Here is a 23178-nt window from a genome sequence, read left to right on the forward strand (position 1 = left end):
GTAAAGGTATGGGAGAGATGACAGTCATTACATCTGCTATAAATGCACAAGTTTATGTTGAGATTTTGGACACTTTTCTTATTCCATCAATTGAAAGGTGATTAAAATGGTTGGTGATGGTAGCATCATCATCATTTGTTTTTTTTTAGTGTTTTATACAGCCAGATGTTTGGATTGTTGAGTGAAAATTGTTTTGTGGCATATATGTGCTTGTTTTTTTTTCTACACAATTAAACATTTGAATGAACATTTTCTGAGAGGGGTGCTTCCATACTTTTTGCCAGAGGTTGTATTATAATGGGAAATACGATGCCAATTTGAAGATTGAAGATATTTTCACTTGGCTCAGGTTTGGTTGAAATCAGCGTGACGCATAAACTGTTAGCTAGAAATTCGGTAGAACTTCATTCTGAAGATTCCAAATATGTTTGAATTTTTTTCTCATTTCTTTCGATTTGCATAATATGCAAATCAACGACAAGCCTGAACTCGAGCGCTCATTAGTAACAGTAGATTTATTCATTGATGTAGACTCAGCACTTTTTTCAAATCTAAATGTGAATGTAAACGTAACAAAAATGCAAATAAATGACACCGACTCAAGAATGCTTTTCTAAGGAAAATATTTACTTCATATAAAGGGAAAAAAAGAAGACAGGATCTCTAAGCTGGAACTGTAATAGAAAACAAACAAATCATAGATGGCGTCCAAAATGGAATTTTTTTTTTAACGAATAAAAAAATAGTTTAAAAAATAAAACCACGTGGCAGCATATTAGGGAAAAAAAAAACATTACCGAAAAATATAATAAATACATCGATTCTTTGGAGATACAGTGCAGGTGAGATTCTGGGCATCGCAACGTCGGGTGCTCTCAGGACACGTTCGAACCCAAAATAGCTTAAAGCAGTGCAGGCTGTGATGGCGGAGGACAAACCTAGCACATCTTTTCGAAAGGCAGAAAATCGTTAGAAAAATATTTAGATATGTATATAGAATCGCTTTCTAACATCTCGCTAGTCCAATCCTTTGCGACAAGCTAATGATCATTTTTCCTCTTTAAAAAAAATTCTAATATAAAAAATGATTGGACACATGACGAGACACAGACTGGTGTCCTGATGGACCAGATGTTTAAATAGATATGTGGAGAATGTGGGAAAAATTTCTTTAAAGTTTAAATGGGTAGAGTTATTATAAGATTTGAATGTACACCAAGCTCCACCCCTAAAAATATAACAGTACAACAATCATCACTATAGAGGACAGTCAAGGTCAACATTTAGCTGGTGATCCATTCCAGGTTACAGCTCATGACAAGTCAACGTGAAAAATTCACTTGAAAGCAGGGGGCGTGGCTATATAATGAGTGACAGGAGACCAATCCAAAATACATACAGGTGGAGTCTGACCTTTTTTCATGTCTTTCCTGACTCACAATCAAACTCATCAGTACATACGTACATCATACAGAAGAGGAAAAAAAAATTAAATGTAGTATCAAAATGTAATATAATATATAATGATGGAATGATATGATATTCCTTTTTTTAAATCTTTTTTTTTCATAAAAAAAAAGAAAACAGTATGAAAAGACAAGTCTATAAATACAACAAAAAGGGGGCGTGTCTTCTCCAGAAAAAAAAAAAAAGGAGCTCGAGGAGGTCCAGCCGTCCTCATGCCGGCTCGTTCACCGTTCTCTCCAACTCGATGACTTTTGGGCTTTCGTTCGATCGGGTCTCCACCGACCTGGAAAAAGGGGAAACAAACAAACGGGAGAAATTAGTGAGCGGATGGCCGCTCCAAGACGTGCGTCTGTGGTGCGGAGTTTGACGTTACCTGTGCGTGTGCAGGTCGATGAGAAGGGCTTTTTGTGTGCTGGTGGTACCGTTGTTTTGAGCGAAAGGTGGGCTGGGTTCTGGAGTCGGAGGCGTGGCCTGTGTGAGGCGCCGCTGCTGCTCCAGGCGCCACATGGCCATGTCGTTAGTCTGGGTGTCCCACTCTGGATATTGTCCTCCCAGGCCGGACAGACGGAGCTCGTCTCCTACACCATGCTCCTCAATGGTCAGCAGGTTTCTTGATTTCACTGGTGGACAGTTACATTTTAGTTTACATTTGGCAGACATTCCTAAGGACCTTGCTCAGGGGCCCAGAAGTAGCAGCTTAGTGTGAGTTGGGATTTGAACTCGGTTTAAAAGTCCGATGCCTTAATCACTTAGTTACCACTTCCCATTAAAGTTTCAGACTTCGCCTACTCCTGAGTGTGTGTATATTTACACGGGAAAAAAGTCCAAAGAACTAGCCGTCTATATTGCGTGACCTTTTATGGGTTTTTGTGGGCGTCACTTTATGCAAATGAGCAGTGGTAGTACTACCTGTAGTAGTGTACGACTCCAGCACGCTCAGCTCTCTGGACAGATCAGTCTTGGCGACGGCGGCGCAGGGGGTTAGGCCTTCGTAGAAGCTACCCAGGAACACGGCGAAACACAGGACCAGGGCCTGCATGATGGCAGCACAGGCATAGAGTCAGAATCAATTTCTTTATCTGATATTAAAAAAAAGTGTAACGAAAGCTAAATAAATAGTTGATTGTTGGAACTATCGGCTATCAGCAAATATCCATAACTAGTTTTTCCTAGTTGCTTGAGCACCTTAGGAGGTTCGCTGTCATTCACGAGAGCGGCCTCTAAAGGTGATTCACTTATTAATTTATTTTGAGTGTTACTTTTTGTTTCGGTTGGAACACGCCTTAATATTTTTTCCCTTAATGATATTTTCCTTCCTATTCATTATGTAAAGCATCCCATACGAACGAGCTGTCACCGCAGCAACGAAAACATGCTAAGTCAGGCTCATTGGTATAAACCTGTGATCGGAGTTCATGGCAGAGCTTCTGACCAATCCGATTCAAGGACTCAACAGCGCTGTGGTGTCATGATATGAACTCGTTCTCACAGTCATTGTAGCACAGTTTTCATAGGTGTCCTTCAATCTTTTCATTCACTTTACAAACACACACACATGAGTAAGCTGCTTGCTGTGCTCACCATGAGGCATGTGGAGGTCTGAGTGCTGGCCATTTTGCATGAGCGAGGGACTTTTCCTGTTACTAAGGCCTGCAGGGAGTGCAGCTGCTGCAGTAAAGACCTGTGACCAAGACAAAAAAAAGGATCACATTTAAACATTTAGCAAGAATTACAAAGAAATTAACTTGAACTTACTAGAATTTTAGGGGGACGTTTATAATAACAGAGACTCCCACACACTCAAATTAGTCTTGTACCTTTAAGAAAGTTCTCCTAATATCAACTCATTATGTGTATAAAAGACACCAGTCACAGAATCGACCCCTTCCATTCAAACCCCTCCACCACCATGGGCGAGACCAAAGAGCTGTCAAAGGACGTCAGGGACGAGATTGTAGACCTTCACAAGGCTGGAATGGGCTACAAGACCATCAGAAAGAAGCTTAGTGAGAAAGAGACCACTGTTGGAGCGACATTTAAAAAAGGGAGGAAATACAAGGGTAGTCAATCGCCCTCGCTCTGGATCCTTCTGCTCAAGAATGCACATGAACAGACCCGTCTGAAGTTTGCCAGTGAACACCTGAATGAATCAGAGAAGACTTGGGAGAATGTGATGTGGTCAGATGAGACTAAAATTGAGCTCTTTGGCATCAACTCGACTCGCCGTGTTTGGAGGCTGAGAAATGCCGACCCCAAGAACATCATCCACATTGTCAAACATGGTGGAGGAAACATTCTGCTTTGGGGCTGTTTCTCTGCTAAGGGTACAGGAAGACTTCACCACATAAATGCATTGTAGAATCTTGGATGGGAACCTTCTGGCCTCAGCCAGAACACTGAAGATGGGTGGTGAACGGATCTTCCAGCATGACAATAACCTAAAACGTACGGCTAAGGCAACAATCTGATGGTCTTGTAGCCCATTTCAGCCTTGCGAAGGTCTACAATCTCATCCCTGACGTCCTTTGACAGCTCTTTGGTCCTTCCCATGGAGGTGGAGGAATGGAAGAGGTCGATTCTATGACTTCCGTGAATGCATGCGGAACATAATTAAAATTCCCTCAGGAACGTATTAAGTGGTGGACCGCAAGTTTGTTTAGTTACATTTTTATTTCATTTTATTTAATCAATTTCATTTGTGCCAATGTAATCAAAATAATAAAAAACTGTATTGCATTAACTTGATTTATTATATTTTATGTTCAAAGGGTGAACAGAGTTTTCCATACTTGTTGGTACTTTCGAGGTTCTCCACTTTCCTGCGCAGCTCGCTGTTCTCATTGGAACACGTCTCCACCCTGTGGGCAGAAAACGCAACTGCAGCATTACAAAAACAATCGAACAAAGGTTTTCATGACACAATATAAAAAATTCTACTAAACACACACACAAAAGGATCTGACTGGAGCCTGTGTGAGAGTTAAGTGAACTGTGGGTGTGTTGAGTTTATGCATGTGTGTGCGTGCAGTGTGTGTTTGTGTTTATTTAGTGAGCTGAATAATGAGCTGTGGGTGTGGGTGTGGGTGTAAATTTCTTGGGGGGGTGTGTAGTGTCAGTAAGTTGTTGTTGCGTTTTTGGTGTGTATTTTGTGTGTGTTTGTGTGTATATTATTGAGCTTGTGCATGTGTATTTTAAGCTGTGTGTGTGTGTGTGTGTGTGTGTGTGTGTGTGTGTGTGTGTGTGTGTGTGTGTGTGTAAAGTAAGCTGTGTGCATGTAGTGAGCTGTGGTTGTGATGTGTGTTTAGTAAATTGTATGTGTGTGTAGGGAGTGTGTGTGTAGTGAGTGTATGTACAGTGTGTGTAGTGAGTGCATGTATAGTGTGTGGTGTGTGTGTGTGTGTGTGTGTGTGTGTGTGTGTGTTTGTGTACTTTTTCTCCAGGGCATCCATGTATTCTTTTTTTTTCCTGCGACTTTCCTGAGCAGAAATCTGAGGAACAGAAAAGGTGCCGCTGCATCAGAATCACATTCAGTGGAGTCACTCTACTGTTATACAATGAGCTCACACACACACACACACACACACACACACACACACACACACACACACACACACACACACCTTATTCTTGATTTTCCTGCGGATCTTTTTCAGGGCTTTCTCCTCAGATTTGGACAGAGGCAGCTTGGTAGGAACGGGGTATCCCTCCGCGATCAGAGTACGTCTCTCCTCTTCCGTCAACAGTAGCGGCCCTGAGCCCTGCAACTTCTGAAGGAGAACGAAAGAGATGGAAAATGGGAGAGACAGAAAGAAAGAGAAGGAAAAAAGTGGATTTACTAATCCTCTTTTCGTTAAGAAACAGGCTGGGTGAATTGTGTGTTTTTGTGCAAATTCTTCAGAAAAGTATAACCGCTTCATAAAAAAGCTTAACTGTTTTAGCAGACCTTTCCTAACAATGTCCAGCTTTTCCGGAAAAGTCTGTATTGTAAATGTACGTGTTTCTGCACTCAAACAAATCGATTTCTTCTCCCCGTCAGCCGTTGTGGAATAAACAGCTATTAAATAGCTATTAAATCCACACAAATATAATTTGAGCTTGTGCAGTTTGCTACAGATGTCGTACGTGAGCTCCGACTAGTGCGCTTTCTGACCGTCCATTCAAAGGACATTATCTTATTAATGCTAGATGGCCCCAGATCAGTCAACTCGAAATCTGATTGGTTAAGGCGCCAAGAATTATACTCGGTGACGCTGCTCCATGAAGTTGCGCATTTTGAGAGTTTTTAAATAAAATGTACCGTAATTTCCGGACTATTAAGCGCACCCAAATATAGGCCGCACCCACTGAATTTTACAAAGATTTTTAATTTGAACATTTTGAAAAATAAGCCGCACCTGTCTATAAGCCGTGTCTACACTGAAAATAATGAACATTACACAGGCTTTAAGGAAACACAGTGTCTGTTACACGGTGTAACGGGTGAAATATGTTGTGGCTCCTTTAAGAGCAGAGCGGCATTTTGAGAATAGCCTGGCACAGCATTTTTCCGGTATTACTGCATGTGTGCCGAGGCCGAGGAATATGTCATTATTTTCTGATGCTCATTTCTAAGTTTCTTTGACTAACCCGTAACGCTGTTGCCAAGAAAAATAAAAAAGCACGAGTTTTGGAAACCTGTCTGTGCTTATATGATTTCTGTTGCAACTGGAGTTAGCAAGCTCTCCCATGACCCAGAATCAATTCGTTACAATGGCTTGTATCTAAACAGTAGCCTACCAAGAAAGTCATTGTTCACTGTCTTCCTCCTTCCTTACTATTTCTCTCTCTTTTGGCATCGTCGTGCGTTTAAAAATCACCATCGGTGAAGCTTTTCTCTCGATGCCGTGCAGCTCAGAAGACAGGTGAAGTGCGTTTTTGGTTTTTAGCGTGATGAATGATTCGCATTTCCTGTAGACAGTCCTAGTGAGTGGCAGGTCAAACGTCAGAGGAACATCATCCATATTTATGATTCAGTGGGAGCGCATCTGATTTAATATAAAGAATTTCATTGGTTCTCCTGAACCCGTTCGTAATTTCATTGGTCTAATGTTATGGGGCTCAGTTTTTTGGCTTGAAGTTTGTGAAACCGGGAAAAACCCAGAAAAAATCCATAAATAAGCCGCTTCGTTGTTTAAGCCGGGGTTCAAAGCGTGGGAAAAAAGTAGCAGCTTATAGTCCGGAAAATACGGTATATAAAATATTATATATTGGTTATTTTATATATAAAATTATTTGTATTAGATATTTTTTTAACAGGTTACTGATTCTGATAATTCTGGATAGTTTCCAGATGTGTGTGTGTGTGTGTGTGTGTGTGTGTGTGTGTGTGTGTGTGTGTGTGTGTGTGGGTGTACCGTCACACTCACATGAGGAGCAGTAAGCAGGGGCGAGTTAGACAGCGAATTCGTCATCGAAGCAGTCGGACGCTGCGCCACCTTGAGGACAGCTGGGTTGTGTGTGGGGCTGGCAGGGGTGCAGGGGTGCACAGGGCTCTGACTGCCCTCTGTGTCACTACCATGAGAGCTGGGAGGGGTCGGGGGCATCTGCAAAGCCTCAAGCTCTACACACACACACACACACACACACACACACACACACACACACACACACACACACACACACACACACTTCAACAACACAACACTGTACTGATCTATAATAAAACAGTGCACTATCATCACTGGAGAGTAGGCGTGATTCCTGTTAGAGGGATATTCTGTTTAGTTTATGCTCTCGACAAATATTGGCGTTGCAACCGGATTATTGACCGTCGTCCTACTGGCTGCAACTTTTACCTTTAGGGCAAAGATTCAGGAACTGATCCACTTCATGAGGCTCCAGTTTGATCTGTGGACCGAAGCTCTCGTCCTCCTTTACCTGCCCAGATCACACAGAGAAAACATGGGGAAATTCACTTTATGCCCAGGTTATGGGGCAAAACACCCAAAGATAACTTTCTTTTCTTTACCAATATTGTGTATTACTAATGTCATTAACATTTACAGCATGATGGCAGATGTCCTTTAGGGGGTCGAGGGTTAAGGGCCTTGCTCAGGTGGCAGCTTCTTGTCGGGGCGGGGATTTATACTCACACCTTAAGCACTGTGACCATCATGGGAACACTTCTGACTTGGGAAATGGTAGATTAGTCATAAGTGGTCATAAGTTTAAATCCCAGCACCATCAAGGGTTAAGGTTAAGTAGGGCACTGCTGAGTCATGGAGCAAGGCCCATAACCTTCAACGGCTCAGGAATGTTAAGGAATAGAGATGGCAGCTTAATGGTTTGGGTCTGATGGTTGCAAATTAAAAATCCCAGCCAAAACAAAGTACCACTTCTGCGCCCTACTTTAAATTAAACAGACGGTAGCAGGCAAACCTGTGTGCTGAGCGTTTTTGTGGCATTTGAGAGGGAAGCACTGTTCGCGGGTTCCACCGTAAGCGTAAGCGTCACTGTAGGCAGCAGGGTAGGAGAATCACACAGTAAAGTCTCCAACTTCTCGTCCTCCTCCATCTCCTCCTGCTGCTGCTCCTGCTCCATGGGCCAGTCCTCGACATCTGACTCTCCTGGACAGCATCATTATCATCATCATCATCATCACACCACACCACAGCATAAAACACCCACAAGATATCACACATCATCCCCCCTAGGGTTGCAAAGGGGCGGAAAATCTTTTCGGTAAACTTCCGAAATCTTTCAACGGGAATTTCATCTGGGGAATGTTGGAGACTTACCAGGAATTTGTGAAAATTTGTGGTAAGTAATTGTAAATTTGGGGAAATTTATATAAACTGTATCATTTTCATGTGACATACATACATACATTTTTGACAATTTAATTTTTCGTTAAATTTAGTTGCACAATAGCTTATACACGGCAGAAGGTAGTTTTGAAGATAAATATATGTAATATTTATGTAATTTACGTGAATACTCACCAAGGAGGAAATGTTTTGTGGGCAGGATTGAAGAAATTATGTGCATTGATGTTACAGAGGAATGCAGAGTGCATGTAGGGGGTGTGGCCTCAGTAACATTGCAGGAAGTGTGCTGTGTGCATGTGATTGATGAAAGTGCAAGTAAAAATTCTACTGAAATTGCATTAAATCTGGTTGTTTTCACCAAAAGTTCCCTGTTATAAGCAAACCTGCATTTTTTTTGTAAATTCCCTTGAATTCTCATTAATTCCCATGAAAAGTTACCAGTCTTGAAAATTCCTGGAATGGCACGTCACATCAAATCACAACACCATACAACACAGTTACTGTTAAAGTGGATTTATGAAGCTAGAAACGTAATGGAAGGGCAAGGAATCGTTTCGAATTGCGGAAATCACAATAGCTGGTCTACACATTCTACCAATCAGTTTGTTCGAGTTCGGGAAATAATATAATTCCAAGTACCGACTGCCAATTTCTGAGGGAAATCTAATGTGTATAAATAAATAAGTTAACAGTATATGGCTGATTACACAGACTGGTGTTCTGAGGTAACTTGTACATGCAGCAACAGGCTACACTGTTATGTAGAAGGGGTTCAGGAGGCCAATATCAGACCATTTTTTTCATTTCCCCCCTCACACTCACCGGGCACACTGGAGGCTTTCTCTGTGGTCAGATGCATGAGGGGCGACTGAGGACGTGAATCTCCGCTCAGAGAGTAACTGTGCTCGGTCTGGATGTGAGGAGGTGGAGGAGAGGCTGGACTCAGGTCCTCCTCCATGTCAATCAATTCGCTCCTCCCGGACAGGAAGGGGTCGCTCAGCAGCTGGCCCAGCAGCGCCTCCTGAGACAGGTCATCCAGGAGCTCGGTGAAGTGCTGCAAGGAGCAGAATATCAGAAACGAGGCAAGGATGGACAGGGGGATCATTTTGCAAACAGGAACAAAATAACTGAAGATTGACAATGTTAGATTATGCTTTGAAAAGGCGACGATACCAGCGACGTTAGGACGCTGGGGTCAGGAATGATACAGCCCCCCTCCCGAAGCACAGAGGGTTAAGAGCCTTGCTCAAGGGCCCAAGAGTGGCAGTTTGGCAATACCAGGGATTAAACCCCTGACCATTTCAATAAGTAACCCAGAGCCTCAACCACTGAGTTACCACCCACTCTTGATTTATTTTGTCGTATCCTCGCCGTAACATCGAAAAAATTTCTGTTGTTTAAAAATCTAAAGGTAGTCTGAACGGATTTCAGTCTAAACGCTTAGGACTACAAATTCCGAGTCTGATGTCTGGTTCCTCTCAGGTTTTCTTCCTAATACCATCTCAGGTATTTTTATTTTTTTTTGCCACATTACGGATATACTTTGAGGCTAATTTATAAATAAAATTTTTTTTGCAATGTATTTATTTCTGTACATAGTAGCTATGAGAAAATATCCATTGTTAAAGGAGTTAAATAATAATCATAAAATAGAATTAGGTATAAAACCTACTGAATGTATTTAATTAAATGTATAGCACATTAAATGTAAAGCTCGCGTGTTTGATTTACAAAAAATCTTTTTCAGTTGTTAAAAGAAATTAGCAATTCAAATGGATAATTGCTAACTGATAATTAATAATCAGTTCTCTGAAGGTTCGTCTTTTTTCTCGGAAATTTTCTCTTTTACGGAATTTGGAAAGAAAAAAAATCTGAGAAGCCACACTATGTCCTGCTAAAAATGTTTGAAAAACTTGTCTTTTGGAGGAAACTATATTACTGCTTAAAGCACCAAAGGCTGATGATGATACATGGTTGGTGTTGCGACTTCATAATAAATCTTACACCATAATTGCCACTTTGGTTCTCCAAGAGCTCAGAAAACACATCTGCATACCTGCAGGGGGTCTCCCACCCCAGTTAACTGCCCCGGGTTTGGCACTTATTAAAATTGCACCCTGTGTAAGTGGTTAAATGACTCTCAGCAGGATCCATCAGATGTCCTGCATACCGGAGTCAAAGCAATGGCGTAACCTGGTGTCTAGGCAAGTCGGCATTCACTGCGCCAAGCAGAAGCTATCTAATCTAACGCTTTACAATCTTGAGATATCTGCTGAAGGGCAGAGATTCTTTCTCATCCCCCTCTCTCCCTCGCTGTTGTCTCATTCTGCAGAAACATTCGTCTCGCTTGAACAAGTCAGGACAAGCTGAAGCTCTATCATAACCCAGCTGAGATTTGCAGCTGCCTGCCTCAGGACTCGCCTGATTCAAGGACATTTTTTCGACGTTCCACCCACTGAGCACAGTCTTTGCCAGTTGTTCCCGGTAGGCCTTCGGGGCCGAGTCGCCCCGCCTCAGCTCGATTACAAAAATGAAAGGCTCAGCAGATTTCTGTTGCTGTCATTGAACGGGCGAACTGTGAAAAAGAAATGGGTGGAATTCCTCAGCTGGGACGTGCTCACGTTCAACTGGTTTGTTAACCGTGAACAAGACTTTGTTGTAGGTCCTGAAACTCTGGAATGTTCTATAATATGGGCTAATTGTTTACAGCGAATCCTCTTTGTGATACAACCCACAAAGACTTTTGCCAAAATTTTTACGATTAAATCTTTCATTTGTACACGAAACAACTGGGTGGGAGAGGCTTTACTCTTGTCCCCGTCAATCACAGTGAAACTAGCCAATCATTGGTGTCTTGGATGCAGAAGGGGGCTGATAGCACTTTCATCAGAGTGCAATACCCCACCTCAGCTGCTTTAGTAACTGTCCTAAGATATATGATAAGTCCTAAGGCAGGAATTAATCAAGAGAAAAGTTCTGCACTGCATACAACGCTTAACATCTGTTCGCATATTTCCCAGGGCTCGAGAAGAGGGTTTGTATTTCCCAAGATTGAAAGTTTGTCAACAAACAAGGTACAGCTGACAAAATGTCAGAGATTGTGCTGAGCAACAAACTAGGACATCATTGTATATATTAAAGTACTTCCTGAGGTAAAAAACGAGTGAAATACGAACCATTTGAGCGTACAATGACTTCTAGGAACTTCTGAGTTCAGGGAGTGACGCAAAGTCAAAATGGTGTAAACACAACACCGAAATGTATAAACAGCCAAGTTATACTGTGTGTATACACATATATTATCTTAGTTAAATCTAAAACGGTTGCTCAGATCAGGTTTTTCCCAACTTGTAGGGAGGTGGATCCTAAGGTCGAGAGTTCAAAACAAAGCCATACCAAGCTACCACTTCAGGACCCCTGAGCAAGGCCCTGAACCCTATAACTGCATATGAATGACACAATTCCAAGTTTCGACTTCAGAGGAAAATCTTCACAGTATGTATACAATTCTGTCCCATTTGTCACTATACACATCTACGCTGCATACGCTGAGTGTCAAATCCCTGACTGTCCCCCGGGGATCCGAAAACAAATTCTCCAGTCAGCATTTGCGCATCGTTCAACAGAAAGCTTTCGATCTCATTCAGTCCAAATTTTACTGCTAAACCATACTTCAGGAGAAATATTTGTGTTCAGCAAAACAAAAAGCACAACGGTTTGTGCGCTGCCAGATGTCCATTAGTGGATCTTCGTATTAAATAATAAAAAAAAGAGACCAGGATTTTTCCACGTTATTTATTCTGGCCAAGGATTTGAGACAAGTCACGGCTGAAGGTGATGTTTAAAAGTCACTCCTGTAAGTCTGGGGGTGGTGTGGTGTGGTGTGGGGGTAATGGCCCAGTCATGGATGTGTGTTTGAGGAGGACGGATTGGGGTTGTGGTACAGTAAACAATTAGCAGATTGATTGCCGGAGCTCAGGCCACAGGTCAAACAAAAGAGCCTTTTTACCAGCACGGACCTGCGAAGTACTGTAGCTCGAGTGACGCAACACTCCCGGTGCTCACACAGCAGTGTCGCTGGGTTCACTGGGAAATTAAGTTTGAAAGACAAAGCGTCTTGTGTACAAATCAGGTTGGGACAAATATTTCGAAGACATCTTACAAACCGAGGGGAATACAGAGAACAGGAACGATGAGGAAAACCGAGGAAGTGGCGCAGACTTGTGTAGTGAGCTGTAAAAGGTGGCAAGAATTCAGACATGTGGCTTTAATTACAGGCTGACGACTCAGAGAGAGAGAGAGAGAGAGAGAGAGAGAGAGAGAGAGAGAAAGAAAAAAGAGAGCGTAGACTGAGAAAATATGTTTGTGTGTGTGTTCAAACCTCACACACACACACACACACACACACACACACACACACACACACACACGTGTGTGAGCTTAAGGCCGTTCGAGTCAGAAATGCCCTGGCCTGCTTTTTCCAGCTTTATTATGACTCACACAGCAGACCTTATAAAAGCAGTTCTGTCTGCTCTCACACACACACACACACACAGAGATATGCACAAAATCTCCAGCACACATTCGGAAAATATTTGCTCATGCTCTATCTATTAGCTTTCACAACCGTATCACAATCATGCTATCCTGCATCTAATTTTATATCTTCTAGCGTTAGCAATATATTTCCCAGGACTCCAGGAAAGGTCTGTGGGTCCTACGAGTAGGACTAGCAAAAACCGCCTGCTGTTTTGCTAACAAACTAGCAACAAATCAATAAATCAATATATAAAGTATTTCCTGAGATAACGCGAAATGAAATGTAAACCATTTTAGCATACAGTGACTTCCTACAGGAGTTTGGGGTGGTATTGTCGAACCAGAACTCAGCAAGTGCTGTCAAATCAAAATGGCCTCTCATAGCATGAGGAGTAAACACAACAGCGAAACTTCTAGCTTTGCGCAAGTCATAGCGTGCATACACACAGAAATTAGCTTGTAGCTTGGGGAGGTGGTAGCTTATTGGTTAAGGGTCTTCAGATACAAAGGTTGTGAGTTCATATTCCAGCCACACAAAGCTACCACTCCTGACCTCACATCCACTGGCACATCTGAACACCATGATCGTGCCAATCCTGAAGACATTAACACAATGAAAATAGTGTATTTCTAAAAATACCAGGATACAGAGTTATAATTAAATCTCCCTGCCTTGGTCCACAAACCCTTAACAATAATTATCACTATGGTATTGCTTGTGAAGGAGATGTATCACCACAGAAGAACATTTGGTGCAACAATTATGGTGTGTTATCATAAAAGTGCTACCAGTATGTGGAAAGACCCCCGTAGACAGGAAGCTCTAAACAGGATGTGATCGCTTTCCTTTTTTACGACGTGCCAAATTAAATAGCAACGCTGATTAAAAATATCATTTTGAAGGCAGGAGGTTAGCGGGTTCCTGAGAGGTGTCAGCTAATCGTAGTGAGAGAAGGTTCTATTGTTTCTGGTGTAGTGGAAAAGATTGCACAAATGTTCGGAAACCAAAATCATCTGGAAAGGCCATACTTAGTTTGTGTTAGTGGCAGAAGTCAGAGGTTGGCTCATCATTTGTGTAAATGGAGGCCGGAGTTAGCGGAGCGGGGGGAGGAACATGCTAACTGGGTTGATGCAAGAGCAGAAAAACAGATGGGAATGAGATACTCTGCCACAATGACGCATGCACGCTCCGAGGAGGGCCAAAGGTCAAAAATCATGTGTAGAGGTTGTACCTTGGTCTTTTAAGCGTTCTCTGGACCGTTGGAGCGATGTGGTCCAACACGTGTCTGTTGAATTCAGATTTCAACAACGCATGAGCTAAAACCCTGTCCCTGTTGCATCATCCCCTAATTCTGGCACAGTTTTGAGAAAGAAAAACCTTTCATTTTTCCATTAAATTCCATGGAATGAAACTTAGTTTTATTTAGAACCAGGCCTTGCACAAGCAGGAATTAGGGTTAGCGGGTGCCAAGTGGCGTTGACTGCTAGCAAGCCAAGTTTCAAAGGTTGTAGTTTGGGGTACTGTCCATTTACAAGTCAGAGTCAGATTTAGATTTCCTTTCTGAGCTATTTCTTGATGACCATTTCTGTTTTCGTGTACATTCTGTGTTCAAATAAAAAACATTCTGATTTGTTTGGGGGGGAGGGGGTTAAAGGTTGGGGGTCCATAAGAACAAGTTTACTTCAGACAACAGCTGATGATTTAAATTGATATCAGAAGAAAATCAAAGGTCAGCTGGTGCCTATCTGCGTGTAGTCACTGTGAAGTCATGCGCGATCGAGCTGTATGGCTGTATCAATGTCCAAAAGGACAGTCAAAGAGCATGTTCGATGAGAGGACGGTATCTTGAGAACATCGCTGCAGTTTCTCTATGATATAATTTCTCCTCTGGCCTACAAGGCTGGGCAATCTGATGCCGTTCTGAAAGCAAAGTCTAGCAAAGTAAGCAGCTTCGTGAGCCGTCATGTTTCCATATAAACATGTTTTGAGTGTAGTGTAGTGAAATGTGATCTCTGACCGAAACATGGTTGTTTGAGTCTTTTAGGAGTTGTTGATCTAGGATTTTCACACACAACAGTTTTATTTATGGACTGGTGCGAAAAACAAAAAACATACAGTGGATCTGCGAGTGGCCTTGTGAGAGGGTCAAGGTAGGATGACCAGACTGGTACAATCTAACAGGGAGGATGTAGAAAATACACCCATAGTGAGCAGAAAAGCATGTCAGAAGATGGGAAACTACAACAAGCTTCAAAAGGAACACACCAGAAATGGAAAAAGGAAGTAGCGCAACTAGATAATCACTCCATTCGTCAAGGGGAATCGATTAGACAATAAAGCCGCTCTCGACTATTTCAGGTCTGATAATATTCTAGATATGCAAACCTAGACAGTATGTGCAAAACTCATATGCCGTTCTTCCACAAACTGTCAAACTAAAAACACAATTATATAGAATGTATTTGTACGCTCTAGGACTACAACTCCTCTTCAACCAAGAGAGTGTGTTACGGTTGGAGTGAAAGAACTCCTACACAGTGCCCTGACATCCTTAACCCCACTAAACACATTTGAGTTAGAACTGGACTGAATCCCAGAGCTCCTCAGTGTCTGATCTCACTAATGCTCTTGTCGAATCTGGTGCAAAACCTTGTCCAGAAGAGTGGAGATGATTAAAACATTGGGTTAAAACATCCGAACACAGATGTATCCCCACAGAGGATTTCGGCCATGTTCAGCGATAAAAGTCCCAAACACCGTTGTAATCGGTTAGTAGTCTGGCTTGCTGCACTAATTTGGCTCTGCCTGTGAGATTTCTCCGGGCTGAAATGTGTGTCATCGTGATATCCATTGGTAAGGAATTTGCACGCTCGATTAATAGAGCGCAAGGCTTGCCAGTTTCATTACAAAACCCGTGCTGTTTCTGGAGACACAGTACCTCTCGAACACCTGGGTGTAAAGTACAACAGGAAGAAGACTGTGGGTTGTGTGATCTGAGAGACCCCAGGAAATAACTGTCTCCAGAAACCAAATCACTGCGTAGGGGTTTATCTAAGCAACGGAAGGACCGACTTTGCAGGGACTCATATATACAGAAGGCTCCAAGTGCTGTGAAAAGCTTTTTGGTGTTCTCTGTAATAGGCTACTTTGCTTTCAGGAAAGTGCAAACCCACACCCTATGGATTTAGGACACCGTATATTTGGCCTTATTGCAGACCAAGAAGGCAGCCAAGGGCTAAGTACGTGTAATCAATCCCGGAAATACGCTCAGACCAGAAAGTTGGCAGAACACTGGAAATTTGAAATGAACTGTACCATTTTCCGAAAAACCAAGCGTTATATGTAAAACAACAAAGAAACAAACATGGGTTGGGTTACGAATCCGAGCTTTATAAGCGAAAGGAGGAAAAGAATATGGGGCCATGCTATAAAGAGCTCTATTGTCAGGTAAACTAGTGGAGCTTAAAGCATTCAAAGCTCCCATAAGAAAAACCTTGAAATATATCCACAACTCGCCTCCCCTTTACTCAGGGTATATGGAGAGAGATGGATACACAGAGCAGGCTATACTGAGAGGAAAAACAGCCTGTGTAAAGAGGTGAATAAGAGTGTGTGTGTGTGTGTAAAAGTTTGTTTTAAGGAAGGTAAAGGGCAAAGCCTGACTCAGGTTGCAGCGAGGGCTACTTCAGGCATGTGCTCAGCCTCCTGCTAAAACTCCCGCAAACCAAGATATCAATCGAAAATAATTAATAGTATTAAATATTGAGTTGTTCGAAATCATTTTCCCCCCAAATCATGAGGCGACTACACATCCTGATCGTCACATACACTCAGACGGCTGACAAAAAGGCAAGACAAACTACAGCCAGTCTACGTATTGATAATGAAAACCAGCCTGAGGTTACTTGGGGTGAGGAGAATGAATTCTCAGCAATGACCTAGTTGTACCTTATGTTCTGCCAACCTGCAACCGCTGAATTACTTCTTCTACTCTGAAATTCATACTTTTTACCTCAGGACAACCTTTTCAAGCCTTAGCTACTGATGTCAAAGCAACATGGCTGCCCGTGACACAAACAGCATGCACATTAGCACTTGTAATAAAAATTTGCTGTAAAATCAATCAACATACACATATGTTATGCTAAACCTATGCACAAACAATACAAACCACTCTACACGCCACTTATTACAATATCTGGCTAGCCTGTGGCAAAAAAAAGGTTAACATGGCGGCTTCCGGGGCCTTATCCTGACCATGTAGCTTGAATGCGGCATGAGGTTCGAAAATGGCACCGCTGGCACCGCTGAATTACTTTTTCCTACACTGAAATTCATACTTTTCACCTCAGGACAGCCTTTCAAGACTTAGCTAGTGATGTCAAAGCAACATGGCTACCTGTGACACAAGCAGCATGCACATCAGTACTTGTAATAAATCAATCAACATACATATATGTTATGCTAAACCTATGCACAAACAATACAAACCACTCTACACGCGTTATCCTGACCATGTAGCTTCAATGCGGCATGAGGTTCGAAAATGGCATCATTTCTGAGGTAAAATTTATTTATTCTGTGTATTATAAAATTACGATCAACCAAAGCGACGTATTTCTAGATAGGAAATGCTTATAAGATGTGTAATAACTCATGAAATCTTATAAGAACAGGAATGAGATATTTGTGAAAATATTCAATAAATTTTCACTTGCTAATAGGATTCTTGCAGTGTAAGAGTTTTTGGAAATACCATCGCCTGTGGGAAAAGTCTGAGAAAATCAGATTGCTAAGAATAAGAGCATGTTCATAGGCCCGAGTTAGTCTGGTATTAGAAACGAACAGTGTGAACCCTGTGTACTGTTTACTGTTAAAGGCACCCGGTGTAAAATGTCACATTATACATGTCAGCTAGAGCAAATAGCAAGAGCATGAACGAAGAGAACAGAGAAGGAGTGTGTGTGTGTGAAGGACAGGAATGAGGCTCAGTATCTCCCAGAAGCCCTGAGCTGAAGGAGAACAGATGAGGCTGTGTCCACCGACCCACAGAGAGCGAGAGAGACGGAGAGACAGAAGGCTCTGTGAAAAGAGAGGTCTGGCCTCACCCAAACATGCCAAATGAATAATATGAGTGTGTCAGAGGGACGTTCTATTCACCTTCTGCATACACACACACACACACACACACACACACACACACACACACACACACACACACACAGAGTATATAATCTCTATATTTATAAGAACTTTAACTTTGGCACATATTCACCTATTTCATCATGTTCCTCATGTGTGTTTATGTGTCATGACGTTCTGACATTACTTCAATGCCACCGATGGGCAAACAATTATTTTAAAATAAATATATTAGCAACGCTGAAGACATTTAGCGAATAATTGAAATAAAATAAATCAGTTTCTCTCAAATGGAGTCCCTACACACACACACAAGTGTGTATTTTTACACCCCGCAAAAGCCGTGCAGTTGATCGCAAAGCTACAATTTCGCCTATGTTCTCTCTCTCTATCATTCAACCGCATTCAGGCTAAATCTGTTCAGCAGTACGGAGAAACCACATTCCATCCCCCCTTCTCGTTCAGCGTTTTAACATCTGCCACATCTGCGCGTGTCAGGGTGGCATTCTTTTTCGAAAAAACACTTCCTGCTCCGTCGTTTGGAGAAGAATCCATAGACGTGCAACACAAAAAAATTATAATTTGACCTCTCTTGAAGATAATCTTAAAACGCCAATAAAAACAGCATCTCGATATAACAAAATATCAAAGATATCTCAAAAATGCGATCTCAATATCGCATTGCGATGTCGCCCAGATCCGCATGCACCCATTTGAACTTCAGTTCAGGACGAATACTTGGAGAAGAAAATGCTGTCAAACCAGACGCGTATAAAAGAAAGACATGAGGAGTAGCATTTTTTTTTTCCACACATGAACCACGGTATGAAGATGTAAAATAGTTTCCTGAGAGTAAGAGAGTGAAAAAATGAGCAACACGGATAGAAATCAACCTTATAATATTGTCATGGAGTTAAAATGGTTATACTGGCGACAATAGTGATGTACTGCTTATACTGTCCTGGATGCTCGATCCAGGGTATTAAATGGGAGATGTTTTTTGAAGTCCTGGAGTGGAATAATCTCCCAGCTGACGCGCTCGGCATGGCTTCTGCACTGAGTCATGGGAGAATTCGGATGCAAGGGACAGCCGGCGCCCCAACAAGACGGAACAGATTGGAGTTGATCTCCAGGCAAAACACAAGTTGGTTTTATTTTAAGTGTTTACTCCCTCGTTCCTGAACTTAAGTAAAAGTCTTAATCATCTGCTGAATGTTTGCGTGTATCAGACCTTTATAAGGAGTCCTATTGTTCTGTGAGAAAACCCTTACTAGATACACAATCTAGAACCCCAGAACGACAAGGCTCTCCCCACAGCTTTTCACTCAACCACACCGATAAGCTTCGAGCATCTACCTTCTCCTCAGAGAGTTTTCGCTTTCAACCCCGCTATTACACATTGCCGAATCTTTTGTCTGCTGAAAACCACTAGTGACCTCATTCGGCATATTTGACCACCCCCGCCATTTTTTTGTCAGTTCTGGAAACGACTGTTAGCTGCTAAAAATTCTCTTTTGATGGAACTAGTTATTCGTAACCAGTACCTGATAACCGAATAACAATATTAGCAATATTAATAGAGTAGAATCAATAGAAAAACGCGACAGAATCTGTTTGACTTTGTGTCTGAGAAGTTCATTCTCATCTACCTAACGTTCATTAAACTACAGCTCTTTCTTCACAGCGGTGAGGAAACGCCATGTTTTTCTGTCATGGACTGAAATCAGAAGTAACGTTGAATACATTTGAATGTTGTGAAGGAAAAAAATATACGTGGAAAAAAATACTTCCCTATAGTCCAATCCTGAATATCGATGGTTGCTTTGGCATGTGTTGGGTAGTTAAATGAAAAGTTAGGTAGATGAGGATACCATCTTGGACACAAAGTCACAGAGTACCCATATGATGTTGTGTTTCCCATTAATAATGCTCTGGGAATACTGCTAATATTGCTATTCGGCAAATCGGGAATTTTACACTTCTCGTACTGGTTACGAATAACTAGTTCCGTCAACTAACAAATCATTGCCATTCTAGCTAATATTTCAAAATTGATACTAAATCAATCGAAAATCTATATTTAAATACAAAACAGAATTTCACTCACAATTCTAAACTGTAAAAAGTATAGAATAAAATTTTTTTATAGGGATGGGGGTGGTCAAATATGCAAAAAATGAGGTCACAGGTAGTTTTCAGCTGACAAAAGAATTGCAAATGGGTAATGGGGAAAGGGGGTGTGTCAATGAAGAAAACTTGGCTTCACCCCTAAGGACAAAGTAGATGCTCTGAGTTGTTCAGGTTGTAGGTTACCTGAAAGTTCTGACTGCAATAAGTTCATAAAGTCAAAAACCTTTCGAAGGAAGCAAAAAAAGAAGAATGATGATGTTGATATGACAACAGCCTTTAGAAAAAAACCCCAGATGTGAGCCACGTGTGACATGCAAATGTAGTTAGCAGGCCTCCTAAAGGGTAAAACTCCCGAATTCCCACTGGGATATGAATGGGGCTATGGATGGGAAACAAGTTGGCACTGTTGTGAGGAATTCTGTGTCAACAAAACCCCCAGAAAGTAAAGAGACCCAGAGAATGAAGGAGAAACGTCTGGGCTTGAACACATCCAAACACAAAGACCTTATTCTTTCCTTCATGACCTGATACAAACCGACCTCCAAGTTAGTTACCTAGAGTGAAGGGCTTCATATTTCCAAATCGTTTGACTTTGAGAATGTCTTGAAGTTCCACTACTCCTCTACTTCCATGTGTCTGGGGAAGCAATGCCCTGGAGGCTTAATTTTAGAGTGCACACAGCTGGAATCAGGATTCAAAACCTGTAATTAGTCTGTGCTGTGCAATTTATCCCAACGTTGCATTGAGGTGAGATTTATGGAGGAAAATAATAGAGCTTTAATGATCCAACTGGTCATTTAGGGACCAACACCCATTTTCACCCATGCGCACAAACCCCTATAACGGGTTGAACAGAATTAGAAAGCTAACGACTTGAATTTACGACTAAACCATATGAATTGAAGAATAGCTCCTGAGCACTAGTACTGAGAACTATGAAGATGTATTGGAGCTGTAATAAATACAAACATCTAACAATGGACTTGAGGATGAGATCTATTTTGAGTGTTTCCTATCAAGGTTTCCTCTTCATACCATCTCAGGACATTTTTTTCTTGTCACCGTCGCCCCTGGATCGTTTATTAGGGGTGAACTTATCGGCACTAATTCATACTTAAGAACCTGTTTCGTTCTGTGAAGATGCTTTGGGACGAGCATCTATCTATCTTGAAAAGCGTGTAGAACATAATACACAAGGACAAAAATTGTATGTGAGTAAAAGCAGAAGAAGAAAGAAAACAGTTTGGTCCAGTCTGGTTTTAATGGACAATTTCATGAACAGGGATGGGAACGCCTAACGAGTCAAAGCACACAAACCGAATCACTGACAAAAAACTCACTTATTGCCCCTTTAATACTATATAAGGGGGCGTGTCTAACATCACTCAAAATCTAAACACATTCCGGCCGGAAAGCGAGACATCAAAGCGATATGACATGTCTTTGTGATAAATAATAGTAAAATAAATAAACACAATCACATGTTGCTCCTTTAAAGTAAAAAAGAAGGTATCAGATGAATGAGATCGGATCTCGTGCATTGTTTGAACTTCATTCCACTGGATCCAAAGGAGCCTGGAAGGCCATCAAAGGTGGTTCCTCTGGACCACAAAGATCTTTCTGGATCCTGGAGAAAACTTGATAGCAATCAGAGCACCAAGAAAAATACTAAGGAGGAACTTACTGTGCTGTACAGGACACTGTCATGATCTGCAGACTCGGACAACTCGCTCAGGTTCCGGTCCCAGTGTAAATACGACTCGGTGCTGTCCAGTATCTCCATGCTGAGGGTTTTGAAAGAAGAAGATCTAAGTAGATCCTTCTCTCTCTCTATGTGTGTTTATATAGGAAATAGAAGAAGACTGGCTTCCTGTCAGTTCAAACTTGACCACACACTCCAAAGTGGATGCTGATGGATCCAGTAAACGCCACTTTTTCCCTTGACTCCCGTTGTTTAATAACCAGATCTCGCGGATTCTCCTAAAGGATCTGCTCCTGATCATAAAACAGATCACAGCTCGAGTTTTCTCTGTTGCTTTACTTGACCACGCCCCTTCTAGGACGCAGGAATGTTGAGGGCGGGGATAAAAAAAAAACACGTCTATTTTTCGGACACTTTTTAAATCTTTTAACATAATCGATTTATATTCTGCTTGAATCACGTATTCAATCTCATTTCCATGTTCATCAGTGGCGTTTATCAACACCACACGATATTTTTTTAAGCGCTCAACAAAGTGAACTAATAAACCCCGCCTCCTGTAATCCCCTAAATCAATCAGGTAAAGGCAATGAAGACAGACAGGTGAGGCAGCAAATCAGAGTGTGGACAATACAAGCCGACGCGGTTTTGACCCAATAAGTGATGTTGGGGGGTTGGTTTGCACTAGCAAACCGAAAAAAGCCAAGAATTCTTATCGTGTAGATCCTCCTACTGTCCATCCCTCCCTCATACTGTCCATCCCTCCTTCCTACCGTCCATCCCTGCCTCCTACTCTCCATCTCTACCTCATACTCTCCATCCCTCCCTCCTACTGTCCATCCCTCCTTCCTACTGTCCATCCCTCCATCATACTGTCCATCTTTACCTCATACTCTCCATCCCTCTCTCATAATGTCCATCCCTCCCTCCTACTGTCCATCCCTCCCTCATACTCTCCATCTTGCCCTTCTACTGTCCATCCCTCCATATTACTGTCCATCCCTCCTCCCTACTGTCCGTTATAGTTTGACACATTCTATTATTATTAACAATAATGTTATTGCTGTTATTATCATTATCATTATTTTTAGTATTATATATAAATATATATATAAAGGTGAATTTCTCTCTCTCCCTCCATGTGTCACAAACTGAACCATACACACACACACACACACACACACACACTGTACTGCACTATCATTATACACCCCTCTATCTATCCATCAAATCAAAATTTTTTCCATCTATCCACCCGTCTGTCCGTCCAATCTATCTATCCGTCTATCCGTCTATCCGTCTATCTATCTATCTATCTATCTATCTATCTATCTATCTATCTATCTATCTATCTATCCACTAGTCTGCCATCTTTTTATTACACACACACA

The 23178-nt window shown here is 41.8% G+C and overlaps 1 protein-coding gene across 1 annotated transcript; it reads right to left on the bottom strand.

Moving 5' to 3' along the window:
• Positions 1-606: 606 nt before the first annotated feature.
• On the bottom strand, positions 607-22283 carry creb3l2 (cAMP responsive element binding protein 3-like 2). Its single transcript, XM_046873949.1, has 12 exons — positions 21770-22283; positions 9096-9327; positions 7885-8072; positions 7302-7383; positions 6873-7066; positions 5088-5234; positions 4897-4955; positions 4257-4325; positions 3049-3148; positions 2377-2500; positions 1841-2087; positions 607-1750 (listed from the first exon to the last, which is right to left on the bottom strand). Exons 1-12 carry the CDS (start codon positions 21866-21868, stop codon positions 1678-1680), a joined length of 1614 nt encoding a protein of 537 aa, XP_046729905.1. The 5' UTR covers positions 21869-22283; the 3' UTR covers positions 607-1677.
• Between the last annotated feature and the right edge of the window lie 895 nt (positions 22284-23178).

The sequence above is a fragment of the Silurus meridionalis genome, chromosome 18 (genome assembly GCF_014805685.1).
Source record: "Silurus meridionalis isolate SWU-2019-XX chromosome 18, ASM1480568v1, whole genome shotgun sequence".
Lineage (NCBI taxonomy): Eukaryota > Metazoa > Chordata > Actinopteri > Siluriformes > Siluridae > Silurus > Silurus meridionalis.